This window comes from Mytilus trossulus, chromosome 4 (genome assembly GCF_036588685.1).
Source record: "Mytilus trossulus isolate FHL-02 chromosome 4, PNRI_Mtr1.1.1.hap1, whole genome shotgun sequence".
In the NCBI taxonomy this organism is placed as follows: Eukaryota; Metazoa; Mollusca; class Bivalvia; order Mytilida; family Mytilidae; genus Mytilus; species Mytilus trossulus.
In genome coordinates this window covers 85,287,612-85,313,603 of record NC_086376.1, presented here as the reverse complement: position 1 = coordinate 85,313,603, position 25,992 = coordinate 85,287,612, and the positions used below count along the sequence as shown (strand labels likewise).

Below are 25,992 nucleotides of genomic sequence, written 5' to 3'. Positions count from 1 at the left end.
ACTCTAAGCATTAAAAATGCTCAATACACAATGTATACGTATTATCTCATTTGATTTCATTTTTTTCTGTTTTGCTCTACGACTTCTTACTTTCTGCAATCATGTTGGCTAAAGAATATATCATTCCATATACATTATGAACGATCATCTTTAACGTTTTAATCTATAATTCTTTTTATAAACCATTTATAAGGGCTGCTTTGCCCTAGGGAGTTGAAACCTACGTTTCTCCGTAATTTGTATGTAAACCACCTATTTTAAATTATCATTTTTTTGTTGCCAGTGACAAATATTTCATGAATGTTCCGGAACAAATTAGCAATAAATGCAACAGGGAGACAGTATGCATATTGAAGACATATAAAACCTTTCAATTGGTTTAATTGAAGTCTGGAGCTGACGTAACTGCCTTATATATATATATTTGTAGGATCCTTTAATGTAGATAATTTAGCTGATCTGTAACAATAACATCTTCATGCCTTATATATCATGTACTGTAGTACGCCGCTAGATTAAAACTGACGTGGAAAGGTAACACATGCCCACCGGAAGCTCTTTTTTTTTAGAGCCCAGGTGGTCGTGTGGTCTAGCGGAACGGCTGCAGTGCAGGCGATTTGGTGTCACGATATCACAGTAGCATGGGTTCGAATCCCGGCGAGGGAAGAACCAAAAATTTGCGAAAGCAAATTTACAGATCTAACATTGTTGGGTTGATGTTAAGACGAGTTGAATATATATAGTTGTTCGACCTGTTAGTCAAATGCGTTTTGTTTAAATATACTTTTTCACTCTTTTGGTCTTTTGGAAAATGTTGTTTGTGCTGTTTTTAAACCCCTTCTACAACGAAATTTGTTTGACATGCACACGTATAAAAATTGCAGTTTTTATCCAACGCAATCATAGGTTTGAACGTAGTTTTCAATTTAGACTCGTTTATATTTTTTGTTTGGGCATGTATTATATTTTCCCTCCGGTTTATATGATCCGTTCATCCTATATATATTGACTCTTAAAATTCAAGAGTTAATCTAAAAATGAGGGTACTTTCTCTAAAAATGAGGGTGCTTTTTATATGGCCTTCCAAATACCGTTTCGAACCCTAACATCACTGAAGAGACATTTATTGTCGAAATCCGGATATGGTGTACTAAAGAAATATTGACACCGAATGTTTGTGGCACAACATCCTGTCCACAAGTTAACAATTTTTTTTTTTCTGTGACGTATTAAATTTATAATAAGATCCATTTTGTTACAACCTGTGATCAATTTTATTTGGCAATCGCCAATGGCAGTCAGCAGGGTTAAAGAACATCAGTTGTTCGACCTGTTAGTCAAATGCGTTTTGTTTAAATATACTTTTTCACTCTTTTGGTCTTTTGGAAAATGTTGTTTGTGCTGTTTTTAGACCCTTCTACAACGAAATTTGTTTGACATGCACACGTATAAAAATTGCAGTTTTTATCCAACGCAATCATAGGTTTGAACGTAGTTTTCAATTTAGACTCGTATATATATAAATATATATATACATAAGTACGTCTGAGTCAGTGACAACCCTACAACAGATGTATCCATCGGATCACCATCAATGATGGTGATATATGGCTGTGTACATAATGTATATACAACTCGTCTAAACATCAACCCAACAATGTTAGATCTGTAAATTTGCTTTCGCAAATTTTTGGTTCTTCCCTCGCCGGGATTCCAGGTGGTCGTGTGGTCTAGCGGGACGGCTGCAGTGCAGGCGATTTGGTGTCACGATATCACAGTAGCATGGGTTCGAATCCCGGCGAGGGAAGAACCAAAAAAATATATATACAACTCGTCTAAACATCAACCCAACAATGTTAGATCTGTAAATTTGCTTTCGAAAATTTTTGGTTCTTCCCTAGCCGGGATTCGAACCCATGCTACTGTGATATCGTGACACCAAATCGCCTGCACTGCAGCCGTCCCGCTAGACCACACGACCACCTGGGCTCTCAAAAAAAGAGCTTTTGGTGGTCATATGTTACCTTTCCACGTCAGTTTTAATCTAGCTTATGGCGATCCGATGGATACATCTGTTGTAGGGTTGTCACTGACTCAGACGTACTTATGTATATATATATATATATATATATACAACTCGTCTAAACATCAACCCAACAATGTTAGATCTGTAAATTTGCTTTCGCAAATTTTTGGTATATATATATATATATATATATTAGTCCTGTATTAATTTATTATCATTGTCATTTTGATTAGTTTCTTTTGTTTCCTATTCTGACATAGGAGATGCATTTCTTTTTCAAGTGCGTTTTACTGATCGTATTACTGTGTGTTTTCATTCTTTATTGGCTAGAGGTATAGGGGAGGGTTGTGATCTCACGAAAAATGTTTAACCCCGCTGCATTTGTGCGCCTGTCCCAATTCAGGAGCCTCTGTCCATTTAAGTCTTGTATGCTTTTAATTTTAGTTCATTTTTATATTTCGGAGCTTAGTATGACGTCTATAATCGCTGAACCAGTATATACTTTTGTGTCTAGGGGCCAGCTTTTTTTGTTTTTATCTTTATTCAATTCTTCAACATATATATATACAACAGATATATTACATATTACACAAAGACGTCCATAGGAAAAAGCGCAAATGTATGGTCATGCAATCTGAGACTAGTATAACACATATATAACACATATGTGTTATAGTAGTCTCAGATGCAATACAGGTGTTTACAAATGTAAAGCGCACTGAAATGTTCATAATAATCAATGTAGCAGTGTTTGGAGCGCAAATGTACTATCTTGTAACATTTAATACAAAAAAGTAAATTAAGACCAGTAATCCCTATGGCTGCTTGCTGTTCATTCATTCAGACAGGGACGTATATAGGGGGATACGTAACTTGTTAACAATCCTTGTTGCGATAAAAAAATATGTAAAGAATCATTGGAGAAACCACACTGTACCGTGACACCTAAAAACTTTAAAAGTTGTTGATGGATTTTAATGAAATAAATATTTTCTTAAACTTAGATGATTCCTACATTGATAGAGTTAATTTGGTTAATAATGTTCATGTCCTTCATGTAATTTGAATTATTTAAGAAAGGAGCCCGGGTAATTATTTTTGGGCATTATTCTACATTTTGGGTGAAAAACACAATAAAACGCAGTTCAACTGTTCAGCTAAAACTTAAAAAGTTCTTGATTGATTTTGATGAAATTTATTTTGTCTGAAGTCTTGATGTTTTTTACGTGTACAGAAGAATTTTCATGGTTATCAATAAGGTATAAAATTAAATATAAGCAATCTAAAAATGTATAATAGATTTATTCAAATCCAACGATTCTCTACATATTTTCCACAAATTATGAGATTCGAATCCTTCTATATAAGTCCTTGATTCAGATCATAGTGTATTTTCAAAGCAAATTTTATAATCCCTATAGTTGATTCAGGGTTCGTGACCGGGATCAGATTCTTTTATAGGTAATAATTGTATTTTTTGAACCGGAAGTAGTTTTGTTGGCGCTCATTTTATTTTCAAAATTTGAAAGCAGGAAAAGGTAAACAAAGCCCATTACACCTGTATTATGAACGTCACATGCACTTACTATATTATGATTTATCATTAGATAATTTCTTAAAAAGGTTTCTGAAAATAAATTTGTAAAAATATAATAACCTGTAATAACTAAAATACGGAAAATTTATTTTCTGGATATGGCCGTGTTGTTTACACCACAAAATTTGCTCTTATTACCTACACACTGGTCTAGTGTTGTATCAAGGAGAATTTTAAGCCACAACTTGACCTAGATAATTAAAATTTATATACATTGTTACGTATGTTTAAATAAATCATACATTTGATGTCATTTTCCTCGATTTTGATGTGAATTTCATCTATCCTACCATAGTCTAAAATCGTTCATCTTGTCAATTCGTTAGGTATTTGTATTTGAACTTAACACACAGGGAAAACTCTGCATTGACGTCACTACACTACTTCCGGCGTAGAAAAACAGTGCAGAATACATTTTTCTACACTTTTGAATAAAAAAACATTTCTGAAGGTAAGTTTTCATTGTTCTCAATTATTAGTGTTGGATAATCGGTTGAAATTACCAACCGATAATCTATTACAATCGGTTGACAGCAACCAACCGACTATCGGTTATAATCGGATCATAACACCTTGTCCTCTTTTTTTTAAAGGAAATCATGCATTTAGTCTCATTGTACTTGTCTAATGGTCCGAGAACACAATTAATTCGTAGTGCATTTCTTTTAGAACATAAATGAAAATAAAAAAAATCCCACCTGCGCTTTCTCAAAGAAACTTTTACAGTGTGTTGTACTACTTTTGGGACAAATCATATCAAATTTATAGAAAACTTCATCGCCTCTAACTCAAAATATGGACAATTTTCTGTTTAGGGCGTCTTGAAATCTTTTGACAGCTTCCGAAGTGCTCATTTTCAACCTTTTTCAGCTGGACCAAATCACTACTTTCCTTTAAAATTCTGGACCCAAATTTTTTTACAGTGTAATTTCATCCCCCTACTTGCAATTTGAGGCATTGAACATGGAGAAATAAATTTGGAAGGGGTATAAAAATTAATGGCAAGTAACCCACTGTCAACACTAGGGACTATATTTGGCAGATTTTACAGTATTGTGTTCTGTCTCCTACTTTCATGTTGCTAACGTGACGGAGACAAAAATGAGTAACGTTAGCGACATTTGGACATGTCACATGAGCAACAACATCTTTAAAAGTTAAAATGTATGCACACAGTGATGTTTAATATATGCCTGGAGTAATAAAATTGTACAGTCTGGTTTAGAATTTCTAAATATACAGAATGTCATTTGCAGGTGTACTTTATATCAAATGAATACACAAGAAACCAAAAAAATAGTAACGTTAGCGACATTTGGACATGTCACATGAGCAACAACATCTTTAAAAGTTAAAATGTATGCAAACAGTGATGTTTAATATGTGCCTGGAGTAATAAAATTGTACAATCTGGTTTAGAATTTCTAAATATACAGAATGTCATTTGCAGGTGTACTTTATATCAAATGAATACACAAGAAACCAATTCGTAATAGTAACATTAGCAACATCTACTATCATGATATTACGTTTTGTTGCGAATGTCTTTTTGATGGACGGAATACATTTAAGGTCCTCTTGTAACAATATTACATACAACTTGCCTTCTTTGCTTCCCCATCATGTGAAGGAACTGACTCCGAATCTATTTCTGCAAAGGGCGATATCGTAACTCCTATACAGGAGAGTTACAGATCTAAATATATGTTGCTCACGTGACACTGATTTGGACGGAAACCTAGAGCAGTAACGTTCACAAAAAATAAAACAGCCAATGATATTGATTCCTCAAGTCCTTTGACCCCCTTACGTCATCCAAATTTAATATGATTGTTATTTTCAATTATTTATAAAACCCGGGATAAAAATAACTACAATTGGCTGTCTGAGAACCAACAAGAAAATTGCGATTGTGACATACCACAATGGACGGAAAAGACGTGACGTTAGCAACAATATTATTAAATTACCTTTTTTAGCCTTTACCAATAAAAATCTGCCTTAAAGTTATGAGTAAAACACAAAAGAAGACTTTTTATTAAAATATAAGTCCATGTTATTAGGCTCCACTTATAAATAATACTTAAAAATTCCACTCCAAATAAGCTGGATGTCAGTAAAGTAGGTCATGATGTCTATTCCATGTCCAATATTTTGAAATTGAAAACCCTCTAATTCCAACAAAAAACACAAACACAGAGTAATTTTTATTTTTATTTACTCAGAAAGACACATTTTATTCAATAACATAATGCATTACTCCATTACACAGTCTGTTTCACAGTTTCAGCAATTGCTTTTTTGATGGATACACATAAACAATAATTCCTTTTTATTGTAAAATCTGCCATTTGTGAACAACGAAAATCAAGGGACGACAATGGTGGTCTCGGACCTAATAGGGTAGAAAGAGTTGACAAATCTTAAAAAAACTTGGTATGAACAAAGTTTAATGTATTATAACACTGCTTACAAAGTTTCATGACAATAGGATGTATATTATAGACATTAAGTTAAGTTCTATACTCATCTTTGCGTGTAAAATTTTGACGTTAAAATTGAAAAATTTCAACTATCAACATTTGGGGCTTTAAAATTTAAAATATTGCAAAAAAAATCTTTTTAAATGCCTTCTTATATAACTTATCATGTACTAAAAGCAATAGAGTACTCATTTGATTTATCAGACTTGGCATAATTATTCAAAAGTCAAATTTATATCAGCCCGCGCCTAAAAATTTAGGTTTTTCAATGAAGGGGGGCCTTACATAAAGATGTAATATTTTCCAGCAATTTTAAATTTGTGAAGCTTTTTGGTTATAAATAATCCTTACGTATGTATTTAAAGTACTTTAAATGGAAAGAAAAGTTATAAATAACATATCATATTAGTTTAAAAGGGTCTTAGGCCAAGTAAGACTGGAAAAAATTTAGGGTCAATTTAGGCCGTACCACATATTTACATTAAAAAATGCATATTGAGGCTAAAAAAAATAAAAATTTGCGTCTTTTTTATCATTTCTATACTCATGTGACATGATACAACAAATCTGAGCACAAAAAGACTCTTACAATTAACTTTTCTTACAAGCAGTATGGGCTGAAACAAAGATTTTTGCCTTTTTAGGGAAAAACTTGCATGCAATTTATTCTCAACAGGCTTATATTTAAACCACTTGCTATCCTACAGAAGAAAAGAAATATATTATGTGAAATGGAACAGGTACAATAGACATTGTAAAGTGCATTTGATACAAATTTAGTGAGTTCTCTAATATGGACATCAAATTTTATATACCAAGCTTCCCACTATTGACTTCATCCAAACAAGGCGTTAGACAAGGGTCATTTATACAACACACTTTGCACATTTTATCTGAGATAAACTTCTTTTCTGTAGATTCAGAGTTCATAAATAAGTAAAAGAAGCAGATAAAGGCATAGAAACACAAATATTGACACATAAAAACCTGTCAGATAGAAAGTCAGGATGCCATTTATGCATCAATATTGGAAAAGTTATAAAATGCCTATTTTGACCATAAAATGCCAAAATTGGTAATTTTTGCAGAAATTCTATAAAATAAAAGTTTCAATCCTTTAGTTTCATGCTATTTGACAAGTTGATACCATCAAATCATTTAGGGAAGTTGCCAGAGTACAATTTCTATATTAACAGATTTCACCTCTTAGGTCCGAGAACACAATTAATTCGTAGTGCATTTCTTTTAGAACATAAATGAAAATAAAAAAAATCCCACCTGCGCTTTCTCAAAGAAACTTTTACAGTGTGTTGTACTACTTTTGGGACAAATCATATCAAATTTATAGAAAACTTCATCGCCTCTAACTCAAAATATGGACAATTTTCTGTTTAGGGCGTCTTGAAATCTTTTGACAGCTTCCGAAGTGCTCATTTTCAACCTTTTTCAGCTGGACCAAATCACTACTTTCCTTTAAAATTCTGGACCCAAATTTTTTTACAGTGTAATTTCATCCCCCTACTTGCAATTTGAGGCATTGAACATGGAGAAATAAATTTGGAAGGGGTATAAAAATTAATGGTAAGTAACCCACTGTCAACACTAGGGACTATATTTGTGAACAACGAAAATCAAGGGACGACAATGGTGATCTCGGACCTAATGTGTATATCCATATCATTGCAGAGTTTATAAATTCATATTTGATATTTTGTTTCCATTTCATATTCTGTTGTACTTACTACTAAATTATAATTCTGGTAACTTTGATAATTATCTATTTAGCAGTTAAAACAATGAATTAATAAGAATCAAGATTCATATTGAACATATTTTATCTCATAATTACAACATTAATTACCAACAGTGACACTAACATTTCTAAATTTCAATGGTGAAACTCACAAATTTTTTTTTTCAGTAATACATAAATTTCTCTCTTTAAAATCTAAAAAAGTGTTTCATACACGAGCGAATAGTACAAGTTGAAAAGACTACATAATATTGGAAGAAGATAGATAGCATAGGCAACAGTGTAATAATTATGACGTCTTGAAAGGCTATTATATTTTTTCTTTGATGTCTGACAACGACGTCATAACACCAAACTCATATTTGCAGTTGGACATTGAGAGGTAATTTCCTGCTTTATCTAAACATTTAGCTGATTTCTCCTCAAGATGCTTCATTTTAAGAGCGTAAAATGTATTTTTAAAACAAACTCAGTAAAATTTGACAGACCTGAATTTCAGGACAATTTTAAACAAAGGTTCCAGAAATTTGGGTCTATCTGAATGTCAGAGTTTGGAGTTTCCTAAAAGCTCAGATAAAGTTCCTCTAATTTATAAATTTTATCAGTTGGACCTGATAAAGTTGACTAATTTCTTATTATCAATGAACTGTTTATTTTTCCTTATAATTATCAACAATTTTGCAAATTTTTTTAGGCCAACATGAAGCAGCCAACAATGAAAGAAGTGTTTGAACAATGCCAGAACAGTATGAAAAGTCACAGTAACCTGTTGAAATATATGGAAAAATTGTATGACAAGGTAAGCTGAATAAAAATATACAAGGACAAAAGAGTACAATAGTACAAAAACTCTTGAATGAAACATATCCTTATATGTGAATATTTATACGCCCATCAAAATTTTGACGAGACGTATCCTATGGTATACTAATGTCCGGTGTCCGGCTGAAACATGTCGCACCGTAACTTGAAAATAACTTATCCAAATTTCATACAACTTAATATAGTTGTTTTATGATGGTCAAATGATCTGGAATCTTTTTGGTGAAAATAAGATTCAAACTTTTTGAATTACGGCACTTTGTAACTAAAACTTGGCTGTGTTTTTTTCACATGTCACACCGTATCTCAAAAACGATTCTTGATTATGGCTTAAAACTTTAAACACTTCTTAGTAATATTAATCTAAAGATCTGTACATACTTTTTGGTGATGATTCAAAATTAGATTTTTGAGTAATTGAGTATTTTGTAAAAAAAGGGGGAGGGTTCTGTTACATGTCACGCCATATCTCAAAAACTATTTATGATTATGGCTTAAAACTTTAAACACTTCTTAGTTACAAAAATGTATATTAATCTAAAGATCTGTATACTTTTTGGTGATAATTCAAAAAAAAAGGGGGGGGGGGGGGTTCACATGTTCAGCTGTGTCTCAAAAACAATATATGGTTATAGCTTAAAACTTTCTTAGAAATTATTAGTGATTATTGCATAAAACTTCCACACAAGATGTCGGGCGTATTTGTTAAATAGATATATATTTGTCTCATAAGCCTTTCTAGGCTGGGTATTTGTCTTATTTTATTATTGTGCAATGTATATTATATAATCTGTATAAAAAATCTGTAGACAAGTATGTGACACTTTAATAAAATAAATTATTATTATAATTATTATATTTAAAAAAAAAAAAAGATGTGGCATGATTGCCAGTGAGACAAATCTCCATAAGAGACCCAAATGACCGAAGTTAACAACATAGGTCACTGTACAACCTTCAACCATGAGCAAGCCCATACCACATTGTCAACTATAAAAGACCCCGAAATGACAGTATAAAACAATTCAAATGAGAAAACTGACGGTCTAATTTATACCTTGTTTTCAGCAATGCAAAATTATGTTCCATGTACATTACACAGACGGACACTTTTGTTCATGTGTGTAAGGGCTTTCCCAGAAAAGTAGCTTTCAATCTCTTGCATGTGTTATTTAAATCCAACTTCCCTATACAAATTTACTGATGAAACACTTATCAAACAAAATTTGGCTTGTCCTGATGTCTTTAAAATATTTAAAAATGTAACTAAATTGTAGATTTGTCAATGTATGGCTTGTCATTATTCTTATACATGAAATATATATATGCACAAGCAATCCTTAATATCAATATTACAGTCCCATTTGTTTGGCAGAAAGAAAAACTATTAAGTTAATTAAGAAAATAAATGATTGTAGTGTTTGTAATGGTTTATATTTCTGAAATATGATATACCATTTAGAAATATAAAATGTATAGATCTGCATCTTTATTTAATATTATTCTTTATATTTTAGACTGAGTTTAGCAAATTTTGGTCAGATTTTAATCACTATCTGAAGTATCCTATGATTGTATTTCAACGTGAGCCTGTTGTTGAGAGGACTATAGATTTTATCGCCAAGTTTGTGACCTCTGTTAATCCTGATCCTGAAGCACCTGGTACTGATAAGGATGACTCTTTACTGGATGAAGTATCACAGAACAGATTATTGTTAAACATGTTTGAATTTCTTTTGAAGGTAACTAAATGCATAATTGTGTATGTTGTATCTGCAATCATTTTAGCATCTAATGGATGTCTTTTTCTGTGAAGTCTAATAATAGTAATTGATGCCATGATGGATAGCTTACAATTATTTTTATTCATGTAAACATCAATTTTATAGAGATGATGAGACCAACATTTTTAAGCAGTTAAGCTGCTTTATGGGAGCGCCCTAGATTTATGTTCTACCCAAGAAATGCTGAAATATGTGCCACTTTTATTATCTGGCTGGCTATCATGTTATTTATAACTTATTGGACACTTTTTTCATACTTTTTATTCTGGAATAAAAAAAAATATTACCATAAAAACGTTAAATGGTCGTCGATTTTCCCAAAAGTTTTGAAGTTGCACATAGGAAGTAGTGTTCGATAAAAATCCTTCCATAGTTTATTATCCCCTGTGCTGTTGGCTAAGATGTCAAAAATCAATTGTATGAAATATTTGATCGTCGAAAATCTATAAAGATGAGTCGTTTACATTTCCCATATGGCAAAAGTCGTAGGAATATTGTTGGTTATCGATACGTATTACATACGTCAGTAGTCTATTAGTCAGCTGATATAAGTTGTCGGCAATTTCAAATTACATAGAAGACCATATTTACGTACCTTTTAAATTGGGAGAATTCTGATGATACATAGTAACTTCCGAAGCAAGGTTGTCGGCTCTCCGAATTTTCCCGATGTCCTGCGATTAACACGTGCTTTGATTAAGATCAATTTGCTTCAATAAAGATTGTGATTAAAACTTTAACACCTGTTCTCTAATAGACGGCATTATTTAACTTCAAAGTCGCATATTTTGTAAAGTATTAAGTCCGAATTTGTGATGCGTATCACATCGTAATAGTTTTTGATTTACAAGGACTTTTCTATTTCCGGTACAGAAAAATACGACTTTTTTATATGTTTCTTTTTATAATTTTTCACATTTAAAGACTCGTTAAGTGTTATTGAATCAATTCTATGCGGTTCCTTCAGCAACTTTATGCTGGCAAACGATTTCCCCATGAAAATTATATGGAAAAAAATCGCATGATATGATAAAAAGGTAACGACTAACGAGGCTCGAGAAACGTTTAATATGTTTTCAACAAGTTGAAGTTACAAACAAGTTCCTACTGTTGCAATTATTGAAAGTTTAAATAAATGTTTTTTTTTATTACCATATTAGTAATGGAAGACAGTTGAACCGTAATCAAGATTTTTAATTCAGTTATAATTTGAGACGTACATAAAATTAAGAGTGAACATGGTGAAAATGGGGAATGTGTCATAGAGACAATAACCAGATCTTCGAGCAGACAACAGTCGAAGGTTACCAATGGATCTTTAATGCAGGGAGAAACTCCTATACCCAAAGGATTGCTTTTACTGGCCCCTTGACATGATAACAAAAATGTAAATTATTTCAACTAGTCACTTGTTCTGGTTGAACTTTTAAACGAGAGGAAGAACAAAGTAACTACAATGTAGACTGTAGTTAATAAGTTCCGGAGAACTTTTCAGCTAGTTAGTTCTTTTCGCCTGGAACTTTCCAGCGTCACAACAAAAGAGCATTTACAATAATTTGGACATCATAGATCATCATACTAAAATCAGAAGTATACACAAGAAATTAATTTTTAGACATGAAAAAAATGTACAAAAAATTATGAAAAATAAATATGATATACAGCTACAACCACCACATTAGTGGGTCCTCACTATGGACAGGTACATACAGAATGTGGCGGCTTAAACATCTTAACTGGCACAAAACTCTCCCCTTGCAAAGGACAGTGTACATGTATGTGTATAATCTCAGACATTGAATCTTTATAAATATAAATTGGAAATAACTTTTGAAAGTGGAAGGATTGCATAACATAAACATTACTGTACAAGCATTATTCGGTACTTTAGGAATAGCTGAGAACAATGCCTGAGATAAATATTTTGACTAATTCTTTACCCTATCATCTGAACGTGGCCAAGGTTGCCTTTGGGTTTTTTGATTAACTGCCTTTAGCACCCTTTGGTGCTTTGATTATTTTCTTTCTCCAACAGAACTCAGCAGATATAGTAATTTAGAATTTGATAGGGAATTTTTTTTTTTAAGAAGTTGAAATGGGCCTAACAATTTGTTGATTTTTATTACAATGATTTTTAATAAAAGTATGAAAATAAAAACAGTTTTGTCTGCACCAATTTCAAAGTAACTTGCATGAATACACTTTATCACTATTTAGTCCAATCCAGGAAAATTTATACAACTTCCTGTTTGGTTCCAGTGGCCGAAAATAGAGGTTTTTCAGTAGAGAGCTGAGGGAGGAAAAACTTTAGAAAGGGATCATCAAGAAACTTTAATAGAGTATGATCCACTTTTTTCGAAATTAAAATTGAAGTAAATAAATATTTTGTTTGAAATATTTATGGTAGTTAAAACAGGTCTCATTAAAAAGTATCGTGCATGGTGAATTGTTTATGCAGGGTCCCAGATAGCTTCAACTGGATGAAAAGTTGGGTAATTTTAGAACTTATCGAGAATGGAATAAATAGCGATTAAATGTATTGGTTCATCAAATATTAAAACTTTCATGCTATTGATTCATTCCTGTAAAATCTGTTTAGAATTTTAATTATGTAACACTTTTATTTTCAGTCTCATAATGTAAATTCAAGAGCAGTAAGATTCAGATGTTGTCAGCTGATCAACAAAATTCTGAACAATCTTGGTGATGATGCTCAGATTGATGATGACCTATATGACAAGATATATCAGTGCATGCTTGAACGATTACGAGATAAAGAACCTGTTGTCAGGTTTCATGCAGTCATGGCGTTGGCTAGACTTCAAGATCCTAAGGATGAAAATTGTCCAGTTATTAAAGGTAAAGTTGTAATAACAAGTGTGATTGAATAATTTAATCTTTCTACTAGATTGTTGCCATCCAGCAATATGGTAGTAAACAATGACATAATTGTTGGTAACACACTTTTAAGGACAGAACTTTCAACATTGTCACTTTAAAAATAGTCATTAGACATGTTTAGAAAGAAGTTTTGTAATTCTTGTTGCAGAAATATTGCAAATTTGTATTATTATTTTTCAGCATACCTGTTTTTAATCCAGTCAGATCCTAATCCAGAAGTAAGACGTGCTGTGATGTCCTGTATAGCCCCCTCACCTAAGACACTGCCAGCTATCCTAGAGAAAACAAGAGATGTTAAAGATACAGTTAGAAAGACAGCTTATAATGTATTGGGTGAAAAAGTTCATATCAAGGCCCTGTCAATAGCTAACAGAGAAAGACTTTTACAAGAGGGCCTGACAGATAGAATTGGTTAGTATTTATCTCAATCACAAAATGAAACAGGAATCAAATTGATTTTAGTTCTGCATTTAAAGAAGTAGACTTACCATGAAAGTAAGCTTTCGTTTAGACATTATTAATATTTAGACAATATGAAAATATTCATTTCCAATTTTGGTGAATAAGAACATTGTGGACATCTTTTCATAAACACAATTATTTAAAAAAAAAATCTAAGCTGTTGAATTAGAATACTTATTTTCTCTCTGTGAAATATCGTATGTTAACAGAGATGTGAGTAAAGATTAGCAGTATTTTTTTGTATATTACTATTGTTTGTGTGTGTATTTTACATTATGTTTCAGAGAGTGTAAAAGAAGCTTGCTCTTCCAAACTACTACAGGCTTGGCTGAGAACATTTGGTGGCAATGTTTTGGAGCTCCTTGGTGCACTTGATGTAGAGTATGCCACAGGCACATGTGAATTGGTTCTCAACACATTGTTCAAGCACACATCAACTGCAGAATTGATTAAAAATTTCGATATCTTGAATGAGAAGTAAGGTTTTTTTTCAAAATGGGATTCACCAAAAATCTAACTTCATGAACTTTTAACTGTTAACTTCCAACTATTTTCAGTGTTTTGATAGAATTCCCCAACAAATTTCATAAATTATGTCAAATGGATCGAATAACAACATTTGAAGTGATTTGATTTTAACATGATTTTAATCCTCTCAATCTTTGTTGATTTCTCAAGGAGTTTTTCTACAACATTTTAGTAGATAAGAAGTCTGAAGCATACATATTTAAGTTAAGGCATTAATTTTTAAGATGAAACCAAGACAAACTTCATCCTTTACATTTATTTGTTTTGTTTTTTAACATATTCAGAGTGTTGATTCCACAAGAGAAGTTGAATGCAGAGAGTGTTATGTATTGGAATATGTTGTGTAAACACATTCATGGTCTTGGAACAGATTTTGATGCTGATTTAGAAAAAGTTCTGCCAAATTGTCTGGAATTTTCAACCTATATCAAAGAGTGAGTGAGAAAGTATCAGATTAATACTATATAAACAATTGTTTACTAAAAGCTATAATAATTTAAAAAAATATATAGTAATCAGTTTGTATGTCACATATTAATTCCTCATTATTACTTTAAACCCCTTGGGATGGGAATAAAACTTGGCATGATTAAACACAACTGATAGTTATAATGCAAATAATGAAGAAAACAGTTCAGTGAAAATCACAATCATAACTCAGTTCAATTTTCTCATTAATGTGCAATGCATATGCTAAAAAATATTTCAGCTATTTGAATAGGTGTGTCATGAAGCTCTCTGAATAGGTGTGTCATGTATTAGGAAGAAAACTACAGTGAAAGTCATGGTCATAAATTTAAGTTCACCACTTCCTACCTGTGGTTGTGCACAAAAATGGTTTCTGCTCTTAATTTTGAGTATCATTGGAAATTTGTGATGAATAAGGGATGCAATTGTCAATATCTGTATTCTCTTGCTTTTTGTAAACTGTATATGACATGTTTTCATAAACATGTAATAACTTTTAAAAATGTACCACAATACACTTATTCACTTGAGAATGTGCAGAGGCTCATAGTGGCTGTCACAATCACTATCCTTTAGTTGAAAACTTGTTAAGATAATAATTGATGTTCTGAGTCAAAATTACATGCATTTAAAGATGTTTTAAAGTAAAGTTGAAATTCTTGTAAAAATAAATTAACAAAAATACATTTTAAATTGACATCTACAATAAATAGACATTTGGTTGATAGTTGTCTCCTTGACTATCATACCACATCTCCTTAATTTTGTACCAGAAAATGTAAATTAGAGATTGTTTATTTCTAGATATGTTGATACCTTGAAAGGCTGTGATGATATCGATATACAGTTACAGAAACAGTTTGTCATACAACAATTGTTAGCTATTACTGTTTACATGGATTTGGCAGATACAGTGTCACGGTAGGTATATTAAGGGATAAAATTTATTTTTATTGCATGGGGATAACACACTCAGAACATTTACAGCATAAAACTTGATATTTTTTAGAAGAATGCAATTGATCAAGTACAAATTAAATTTTATCAAATTTTATAGAATTGATCACTTGTATGAAAATGGTTCACACATTTGTGTATTTTTATTCCCCACCTAAGATAGTAGTGGGGCATTATGTTTCCTGGTCTGTGGCTCCGTTTGTTCGTACACTTGTTTGTGCATCCGTTCAGGTTAAAGTTTATGCCCCACCTATGATAGTAGTGGGGCATTATGTTTTCTGGACTGTGGCTCCGTTCGTTCGTACGTTTGTCTGTGCGTCTGTTCAGGTTAAAGTTTTTGGTCAAGGTAGTTTTTAAAGCAATTGCTTTCATGCCGTCGCGTATGGCCATCTTTGTGACCCAGATCAGAGACTCCGCCCAGATCAAGCCATAGTATTTTGTTAAACAGGCTCCTGGTCTGTCATTCTTAAACACCAATGTATGTTTTCTAATGCAATACATAGCTTGAAACTTTTGAAAAACGTTAGTGGATTTAAGAAGTTTCAGCATACGTTCTTGTAGATGTATTTTTGTATTTAGGGGGACAACCGTTTGACTATCAAAAAACATAGACGTCCGAGTGAAAAAAAATGCATTTTTATACCTGCGATTCCGTTTTCCGTTCGTACGATGTTTCAACAAAATATGGAATCATTTCAGTTGTTGATTGAGTATTGCAAATTTGACTGAATTATCTTTTATAATATACGGTTTTATATGTTTAATTGGTGTTTTTTTAAGAAAGAGGTCAGGTGCTCTTGTTCATTCATAAAATTGTCGTTCATTCATAAATTTATCGTAAAATCAAAATCACTACACAGGTTATCAGGTTATACGTAGTGTCAAATGATTACCTGTAATCTAAAAATAGACAAAGTTAACTGACCTATTTTGTTGATTTGTTTGCGCAAATAATTTAGAGGAACGAAACCCTTGTTAAAAACACATAACAATAAGTTTGTTTTCCTTTTTTGTCATAACTCCGTAAGATTTATCGATCACCTTACTAATGAAATGGACCCGTCCAAACGTGATAGATGCCAATTAAGTCCAGATGAAGAGATATTTACAATTTGGAATTTTCTAGTTTCATAGATTAAAAAAAGTACATCCTTTTTGGATATCATATTCAAAACTGGGTATGCATGACAAATGATAAAACCATTATCCTCGTCTTTCCAATGGACGAGTCTACTACGTTTGTTGACCCTCGACGGTCCACCGTGTTTGCAGTTTTATTTCACATGTTTTCGAAATATTGAAGATCATTTTCACAATGTTTCCTGAAAATTGGATAAATATCAAAGCAACTTAGAGGTGTTTGTTCTTGTTCGTTTAATGACGATTTAATGTCATGTTTGTCTGTGATGGCCCCTCTTTTCGGGATTGCACGAGAATTATAGTTATCTCGTACCGCATGAGGATGACACATATCAACTGAGCAATAATGTTTGGGACTTAGTTTTTAAGAAATGATGACAAAGTAACATTATGAAAATATTTTTAGTCAGCTGAAATATATATTTATTTTTTACATGTTTATGTCTTGTAAAATATTTTGTTTCTTTCCCGTTTTTCAACATTTGCGTCTGGAAAGTTGAAATGTTTTTACTGAAGTGTTAAATTTAAATTAATTATGAAAATTAAATCAATAAAGCAAATTATTGCCCAGTTACAAACACTACTAGGGGATAATCCATTATAATTTCTCTTGGAGTTATATGTTTCAGCACATGTATATTTGACCCCAACTTTAGCCTGGTAAACGTGTTGTCTCCTTGTGAAATATAAAACATATTAAAAATGACTTTCTGCTAAAGTCTTTAATTGATATAAAGTTAAAACCTTCTTAATTCTCACTAATTCTTAAATATATGTGGATGAAAAAAAAGTCCCCAAAACATAAACATGGCAGCAATTGCTTTTACAGCCTTTTAGGCTTTGATTAATGAAGCTGAAGTCCAATCAACTTGAACTCAGTATACTTGTTGCTTATGATATGATCTTTCTAATTTTAAAGCCAAATTAGACTTTTGACCCCAATTTCACAGTCCACTAAACATAGAAAATGAAAGTGGGAGTTCCAGGTTAAAGTTTTTGGTCAAGGTAGTTTTTGATAAAATTGAAGTCCAATCAACTTGAAACTTAGTACATATGTTCCCTCTAGTATAATCCTTCTAATTTTAATGCCAAATTAAATTATTACCCAATTTCACGGTCCATGGAAAATGGAAAAGGATAGTGTGAGTGGGGCATCCGTGTACTTTGGACACATTCTTGTTTAAACTGTCACGTAATCACCATCTTTGTTAAAGATTGAAATGATTTTGTTTTAAATACAAATTATGAAAATTTAAAAAAAAAGTTTTAATACAAGTAGTCATCTTTTAGAAATTGATTCATTTGGCTGTTTCAATTTTATGGGATGAGGACTGATTCAAATGATGCCATTGATAAGGAGGGATTTATTAAATTTTATAAGCCAATCAAAAATACAATTTAAGATATTTATTCATTATGTTCTTTTCAACATTTTAGAAAAGCAATGGAAAACTTATTGAGTTCTATGTTAACTGCAGACCATGTGGCTTTCAATCTGGTAAAATTTATCATTCCTCGACTGTGTGAGATAAAAGACTACTCTGATAGTTTGGTCAACCAGATGGCAGTTACGATATCAGATATCCGTGAACCAATCACGACTGTGGAGAAAGATGTCAATGAGGAAATGAGAAGACAGAATGACCTCAAGGTAAAATATTGAATCTTTCTGATGCTTTTGTGATTGGACAACATTTGTTTATTTGTGTAAGATCATTACATGTATATCAAAAGGAAAATGATTATTTGAAACTATTAAAAAAATGCAGCACAAGTCATTTAGAAATAAATTAAATCTTTAAAGAAATGAAACATCAAAATATATTGATTTATAATACCAATAGGATATTAACACCATATTGGTTATGTTTTTTTCTGGACACATATTTTGTTAAAATGTCATCAACGGTATAAAAAAAATGTAAGTGACCTATTTTCACAGAATCCTTGTAATCTAATGGCAGTGTGCAAATCCTGTTTTTTTTGTTTTTTTTCAAATAAACTTAAGAAATGGGATGAAGTTGTTTTATAGTGTTATTGCTCTCTACAGTGAATGTGAGGTTTATGTTAAGGTGACTGCAACCCAGCAATACTGATAAACATAAAAAATTCTATAGCTTAGTAAACATTCTAATGAATCATTCTGATTATTATATTTTTGGATTACAGGTTGCAGGTATTCGTGTTAAAATCAATCAGTTAAAGGAAGATATGGATGAAAGTATTCGCAGTCAGGATTTCTCCAAAGCTGCAGAGATCAAAGAGTCAATCAAAGGTCTGGATGAAGAAAGGGATAAGGTTTTGAAAGATAATGAACCACAGACAGAAGAGGTCAAGTCAGAAAAGGTATGAGAAAATTAATATAAATTCAGAACAATAATGTACTACAGGGAAGTAATTTTTTGCAAGGCATTCGTGTTAATCTTATTTCAGAATTAAGAAATAATGACAAAATTGTCCTACATGCTTAAATTGATCTATGATTAAAATCATCATAAGGTACTAAAAAAAACATTACAATTGGAACATCTCTCAAAGATTTAGTCCTAGAAATCATGAAACTACTCACAACTATGATACTATAATATGAAATACTTATAGTCCAATGTTTTTATTTTAGACTGACGTAGCAACATTACTGAAATGTCAGGCCATTGTAGCTGAGATGTTAGAAGCATTACCACTGAAGACACTGAACCCAACTCTTCAGACTTTAATAGAAACTTTGGTATGTTTTATGTTAGATATAGACTCATTGATACGATACACATGGCCTGAAGTTGTCAGTTTATGGTTTGGTTATAGTTATTACTATTCATGGGTCAGTTTATTGACTTCATTATTTTTTTTAAATCAATGAAAGTATTCTCAAAATGGGTATGAAGATGTTTTCTCTAAAAAAAATTGTGCTATTTTCACATTTCCTGACTGGCGTGAGAAAAATATTTTACCTCACTAGTGAAAAGTCTGTCATGGGCAAATGATGTTTGAAATTTAATTGTGATGTTGAATTTTCTTGTTTTTTCTGAATTTTCTTATTATGACGTCATGAAAAAAGGCGACCATGTCTGATGACGTCACATCAAAAATATGCAACTTTCCTCCAATCCTGAAAAGGAAGGATAAATATCATTTGAGGAACAGATATCACCACTGTAACTCTTGTATTACGATATTTCTCCACTCTCAACAGTTCAATTTTGATCATTTAAAAAGCTCTGCAAGCCATGAGCTTTTAATATTGAAATTTTAACTGTCTCAAGTGGAGAAATATAGTAATACACTTGTTGCAGTTGTGGAATCTATATTTTTCCGAAAATTATTCAGATGTTCAATTTTATATTACAGATATTACCAGGAATAATGAATGAAGATGCAGGAATAAGAAACATGGCTGTCAGGTCACTAGGAATGTGTTGTTTGTTAAATAAAGATCTGGTTTTAGTACATCTACCACTGTTTATGCAGGTATAAAATGATGTCTTTACTGTTATGATGTATGTCGCTTCTCGAACTTCCAAATCAGATAAATCATAATGGCTGACCAATCTTAAAGTTATTAAGGATTCAGACAAAAAGCTATTGCAAGCAGACGAAAACTGTATACCTTATTCACTACATGACTCCATTAGATGACAATATGAGTACTAAAATACTGGCTTATACTGTAAATTCAATTCAATCACATACCCATTATGGGGCAGAAGTGACCTGATTGATATCAAATTACTCAAGTATTTTATTCTGTTGATTTTGGATAAATTCTATTACATTAAAAAAAATTATGAATATGATAAATTAAATTGAAAATGAATCAGTTTCTATAAATGTTCATCCTCCTTGCCATGTATTCAGGAAGATTTAATTTTCTTTTTCCAGGCTTCCCAGATTGATGTTGAATGTGTGAGAGTGACTTCTCTGAAAGTGATGATTGATTTGTTACACATGCATGGTACAGAAGCTATTAAACATGCTGGTAAGAAGCCTACCGAAGAGCAGCTCAATACTAGTAGTGATTTATATGAGGAACCAACTGATAATTCTGAACAGGCATCAAAACTGGTAGCCTTCCTTACAGCTTTCTTGGATAGCCAGGTATTTGATTTAGACAATTATTTTTATGCCCCACCTATAATAGTAGAGGGGCATTATGTTTTCTGATCTCTGCGTCTGTCTGTTGGTTCGTCTGTCCCGCTTCAGGTTAAAGTTTTTGGTCGAAGTAGTTTTTGATGAAGTTGAAGTCCAATCGACCTGAAACTTAGTATACATGTTCCTTATGATATAATATTTCTAATTTTAATGCCAAATTAGAGTGTTTACCCATATTTCACAGTCCACTGAACATAGAAAATTATAGTGCGAGTCAGGCATCCCTGTACTGGGGACACATTCTTGTTTAAGTTCTTCTACAGTAATAGATTGTCTGACTATCAACTCTTCTTTGTCGTATGATTGCTTTAACAGATTACCATAAGTGTTTAAGTGTAAATGTTTATAGCTGTGAAAGGAAGGCCTTGTATATTTTGTGAAAAACATTTGTAGATTTTTGTTGCTGTTAAATTCAAAAATTTGGATTAACATCATATTGCATTCACTTTTAATGTCTTTCTGGGGATTAAGCAACTAGGTTCACTTTAACTAGTTTATTGATATTCAGACATTCTATTTCAGAACTCTGAACTACGTACTATTGCTGCTGAAGGCATGTCTAAGCTGATGCTATCAGGAAGAGTGGTATCTTCAAAGATCCTGTCTCACCTTTTATTGTTATGGTATAACCCAGTAACTGAAGATGATACACATCTTCGTCATTGCCTTGGAACATTCTTGCCAATATTTGCTTTTGCTGGAAGGTAACTAATTTACAGATAAAATACTGTGAATTCAGAAATTATTGTGTGCATTTATTATTGCAATTTTGCCATATTAGACTAAAATGTGATTTTTATGTTTGTGATATATTCAGAAAAATCCTGTTTGATTTAGATAATAAATTTCAAAATGTGAATTTTAATTATTGCGATTATAACCCTGTCACATTTTTTGCAATAATAAAAACATCGCAATAATTTCTGAATTTAAAGTACGTAAATAGCATTCAATCAATGATATAGTTAAATGCCTTACATACATTATTTACCTGCTGATAACTAAAGGTGTTTAAGACTGAACAGTAATGCCTGGGATACAATCTATAGGCAATGGCAGTGCTTGTTGAATGAATTCCTTAATCTACATTATTAAGCATGCTGAAAATTGACTTTGTACCAATAACACTAACTAACATGTTTAACACCGCCACATAATTTATGTATGTGCCTGTCCCAAGTCAGGAGATTGTTTTTCGTTCATTTTTTTACATAAATAAGGCATTAGTTTTCTCGCTTGAATTGTTTTACATTGTCTTATCGGGGCCTTTTATAGCTGACTATATGCGGTATGGGCTCTGCTCATTGTTGAAGGCCGTACAGTGACCTATAATTGTTAATGTTTGTGTCATTTTGGTCTTTTGTGGATAGTTGTCTCATTGGCAATTATACCACATCTTCTTTTTTATATTTGTGTTTTCGTTACAAGGATTTCATATGTTATCTTGATTCATATAGAAAAAATACAAATGTTCTTTTATATTTATGAAAAAAAACCTTAGTATTTAAATTATGAGACACAAAATGCTACAAAAGAAAACTGTTCACTGTTCTATAAAGGTCCACAGTTCAGTAAACTTTATGTTAATGCATTATTGTATATTGGATTTCAAATGCAAACAAAAGTACACAATGTACACAACAACCAGAGCACTAGAATATCAACCAATCTATAGATTAAAGAAAGTGTGGTATGAGTGCCAATGAGACAATACTCCATCCATGTCCATATACTTGTTTGACATTCGACTATAGGTTTCTAATGTAAACTGTGACTGACTAAAACACAAACAAAATCAGAAAATGGATTGAAATATCACAATAGTGGAAAATATGATTTAAAGACACAATCCAATCTTAATATTTTTCTTCATTTTAGATCTAACCAAGAAATGATTGAGGAAGCTTTCCTGCCCACATTGAAGACCATAGTCAGTGCTCCATTATCTAGTCCACTTGCTGAAGTCAATCCAGACAATGTAGCTGAATTATTGGTACAACTGACAAACTCAAAACTGTTACTGGAAAATCAGAAATCGGAAGAACAAACTACTGTATGTATACAAATCAAATATGGTTTTATTGCTTGTTTTATTATTTGTTCATTTCATCATGTGACACATATATAAGTAGCAATTTTATTTCATAAGATCATAACAAATTGAGGTTTTATGGCCGCCATGGCTAAAAATAGAACATAGGGGTAAAATGCAGTTTTTGGCTTATAACTCAAAAACCAAAGCATTTAGTGCAAATCTGACTTGGGTAAAATTGTTTTTCAGGTCAAGATCTATCTGCCATGAAATTTTCAGATGAATCAGACAACCCATTGTTGGGTTGCTGCCCCATAATTGGTAATTTTAAGGAAATATTACTGTTTTTGGTTATTATCTTGAATATTATTATAGATGGAGATAAACTGTAAACAGCAATAATGTTCAGCAAAGTAAGATTTACAAATAAGTCAACATGACCAAAATGGTCAGTTGACCCCTTTAGGAGTTATTGCCCTTTATAGTCAATTTTTAACCATTTTTCGTAAATATCCATGATCTTTTACAAAAATCTTCTCCTCTGAAACTACCGGGCCAAATAAATCCAAACTTGGCCACAATCATCATTGATGTATCTAGTTTAAAGTTTGTGCTTTTTGATAGAGATAATTGTAAGCAGCAATAATGTTCAGTAAAGTAAGATGTACAAACACATCACAATCACCTAAACACAATTTTGTCATGAACTGTCTTCTTCCTTTGTTTAATTCACATAAACCAAGGTGAGCGACACAGGCTCTTTAGAGTCTCTAGTTTCTTGTAAAGAAAAAGGTCATTGAATATAGCAGGATGAATTATGCTGTGGCAACTTGTAATTTACTATATGTACATACTATTTTTTAGCAAAATCAAAGGTTATGACAAATAAGATATTTAGTGAATGAAAACATTTTATGACTAACTATTTGTTAATATTTTGTAGGAGAATCCAGGCCATGATAACTTAGCTATAACGATATGTAATGAAATTCTGTCTAACCCTGAGGCCAATACTCTGAAGGTGTTCGTCAAAGTTCTGAACCAGCTGGAATTTTCACCTCATAATGTTGTTAACCTTAAAGAGATTGCAGTGCTAACTGAGAAGATATCAAAAGTAACTATACGTTTTGCTTTTAAACTTTGTTTGTCCAACAATTATTCCTATCACACATTTCACAAGTACTACAGAACTGAATTTGATTTGAATTTTAAGATGTGTAAGGCTAAGCTGAACAATGTGACCAACTGCTTGTTATATTTTCTGTTTACATAAGTAAATGAGGAGGCTAGTTTTAAGTTTATTGATTAACTCACTACCAAATTATATTGATAGGTATGTCTAAGTCCTGAAGCTAACATACCCTGTGTATTTTGGTCACTTTTCATTTTGCAGCTCAAATTATATAAGACATACTAGTAATGTAAAAGAAATTAATTTTGGTAAATGTAATTCTATCATCTGATTTGGTCAGTGGACAAGAAAATCCAACATCACATCACAATATAACCTAAATGAAACAGGATTGGTTTATAAACAACCAGAAATTTCAAACAATGTACAACAAATATCTTATGTGTAGATAAAATTGGTAAAGTAATAGCTCAGAATTGAAATCATGACTGAATAATTAATAATAAATTAAAATAATATTCAATTTATTTTAAAGGTTATAAAAGATAACCAATGTCTGAAGACAGTAGAAAAGATCAAAGCTTATGTTAATTCCTTGCTTCCTGAGGAATCTCCAAGCATGGAGGAAGATAATAACACAGATGAACAAACAGAAGGTAATTAAAATGTGTAGGAATACAGAAGGTAATTAAAATGTGTAGGAATGAAAAAGAGGCTGTAAAGTCAAAATAACAATATTTATTTTTCCTTTGTCCTTATAAGTCAAAGGAATTGTAAAATTGAGAAAGGAAATGGGGAATATGTCAAAGAGACAGCAACCTGACCAAAGAGCATAAAACAGCAGAAGGCCACAAATGGGTCATTTATACAGTGAGAAAATCCTGCTCCCAGATCGTATTTCAGCAAGCACATAATTAAAAAGTGGAACAATCAGTGATAATCGACGTAGGTTGTACATGTAAAAAAAAGTATTAGTTTTAGCTCAAATGATCCAATAGGTATTTACAGGTTTTTGCTGTCAATTGTTGTCCAGCATTTATTTATCCATATATGTGTCAGCAAATTTTATTTTGCATTTTTAATTTGCCAAAAAAAGTTCCTTTTTAAGTATACCGCATTTTATTACAATCTGAATGCCTATGATTTTTATTAAAGAAAAAACCCTCCTTTTAGGAATTGGAGACAAGTTTAAATATGATGTTATAGTACAAATGTACTTTTTTTTCTAATATTTGATATATTTTTATAGCCATGGAGGAGAAAGGTGATGGAGATGCCAACACAACAGTTGATCGTTCAGCTCTTAATGACACGGCTCAACAACTGGAAGGATCATTGTTTCAAGAATCAAGAACTTTAAAGAGAAGTAAATAATTGTTTTATTGCACATTCAAAATTTATATTCTTAATGATTGAATGTAGTTTTACAAATTTCTCACCAAGTGAGCTTATCTTATTTGAAGTTATCGAATGTACACACACACAATCAATTATGGTTCTACCAATGATTAGAACAGAATCTTTGAAAAAAAGTTATAACTTTTTCAGCTGTTAAACTTCATCATGTTTTATTTAATGTTGTAAATCTAGTATACCAACTCAGCATGGAATTTCCTGCAATGTTTAATAAAGTGTTGGGTATACTTTCTATGACATTGCTTATATTTTATCATTGAATATTGTGTTGTTTTCACTTGTAAGGATTTATAGATCTTACTTAATTTGACATACAGAAAATCAAGGGTAAACACATTTGGC

General features: G+C 31.8%; 1 protein-coding gene across 4 annotated transcripts in view; it reads left to right on the top strand.

Annotated features, from left to right (window-relative positions):
- Positions 1-25,992, top strand: part of LOC134716197 (condensin complex subunit 3-like) — a 34,203-nt gene that overhangs the window by 3,285 nt on the left and 4,926 nt on the right. Inside the window, exons 1-18 of one of the 4 annotated variants that reach the window (XM_063579036.1) lie at positions 3,497-3,564; positions 8,554-8,658; positions 10,199-10,423; positions 13,096-13,324; positions 13,547-13,777; positions 14,113-14,305; positions 14,641-14,790; positions 15,629-15,745; positions 18,359-18,572; positions 19,091-19,267; positions 19,542-19,649; positions 20,270-20,389; positions 20,801-21,016; positions 21,593-21,774; positions 22,949-23,123; positions 24,046-24,216; positions 24,770-24,890; positions 25,484-25,600. In XM_063579036.1, the coding sequence (XP_063435106.1) occupies positions 8,560-8,658; positions 10,199-10,423; positions 13,096-13,324; positions 13,547-13,777; positions 14,113-14,305; positions 14,641-14,790; positions 15,629-15,745; positions 18,359-18,572; positions 19,091-19,267; positions 19,542-19,649; positions 20,270-20,389; positions 20,801-21,016; positions 21,593-21,774; positions 22,949-23,123; positions 24,046-24,216; positions 24,770-24,890; positions 25,484-25,600 (2,845 nt within the window). In that variant the 5' untranslated portion in view covers positions 3,497-3,564; positions 8,554-8,559. Of the gene's footprint in view, positions 1-3,496; positions 3,650-3,765; positions 4,075-8,553; positions 8,659-10,198; positions 10,424-13,095; positions 13,325-13,546; positions 13,778-14,112; positions 14,306-14,640; positions 14,791-15,628; positions 15,746-18,358; positions 18,573-19,090; positions 19,268-19,541; positions 19,650-20,269; positions 20,390-20,800; positions 21,017-21,592; positions 21,775-22,948; positions 23,124-24,045; positions 24,217-24,769; positions 24,891-25,483; positions 25,601-25,992 lie in introns of those variants that run through there. The other 3 variants (XM_063579038.1, XM_063579037.1, XM_063579039.1) reach the window with 3 other exon arrangements.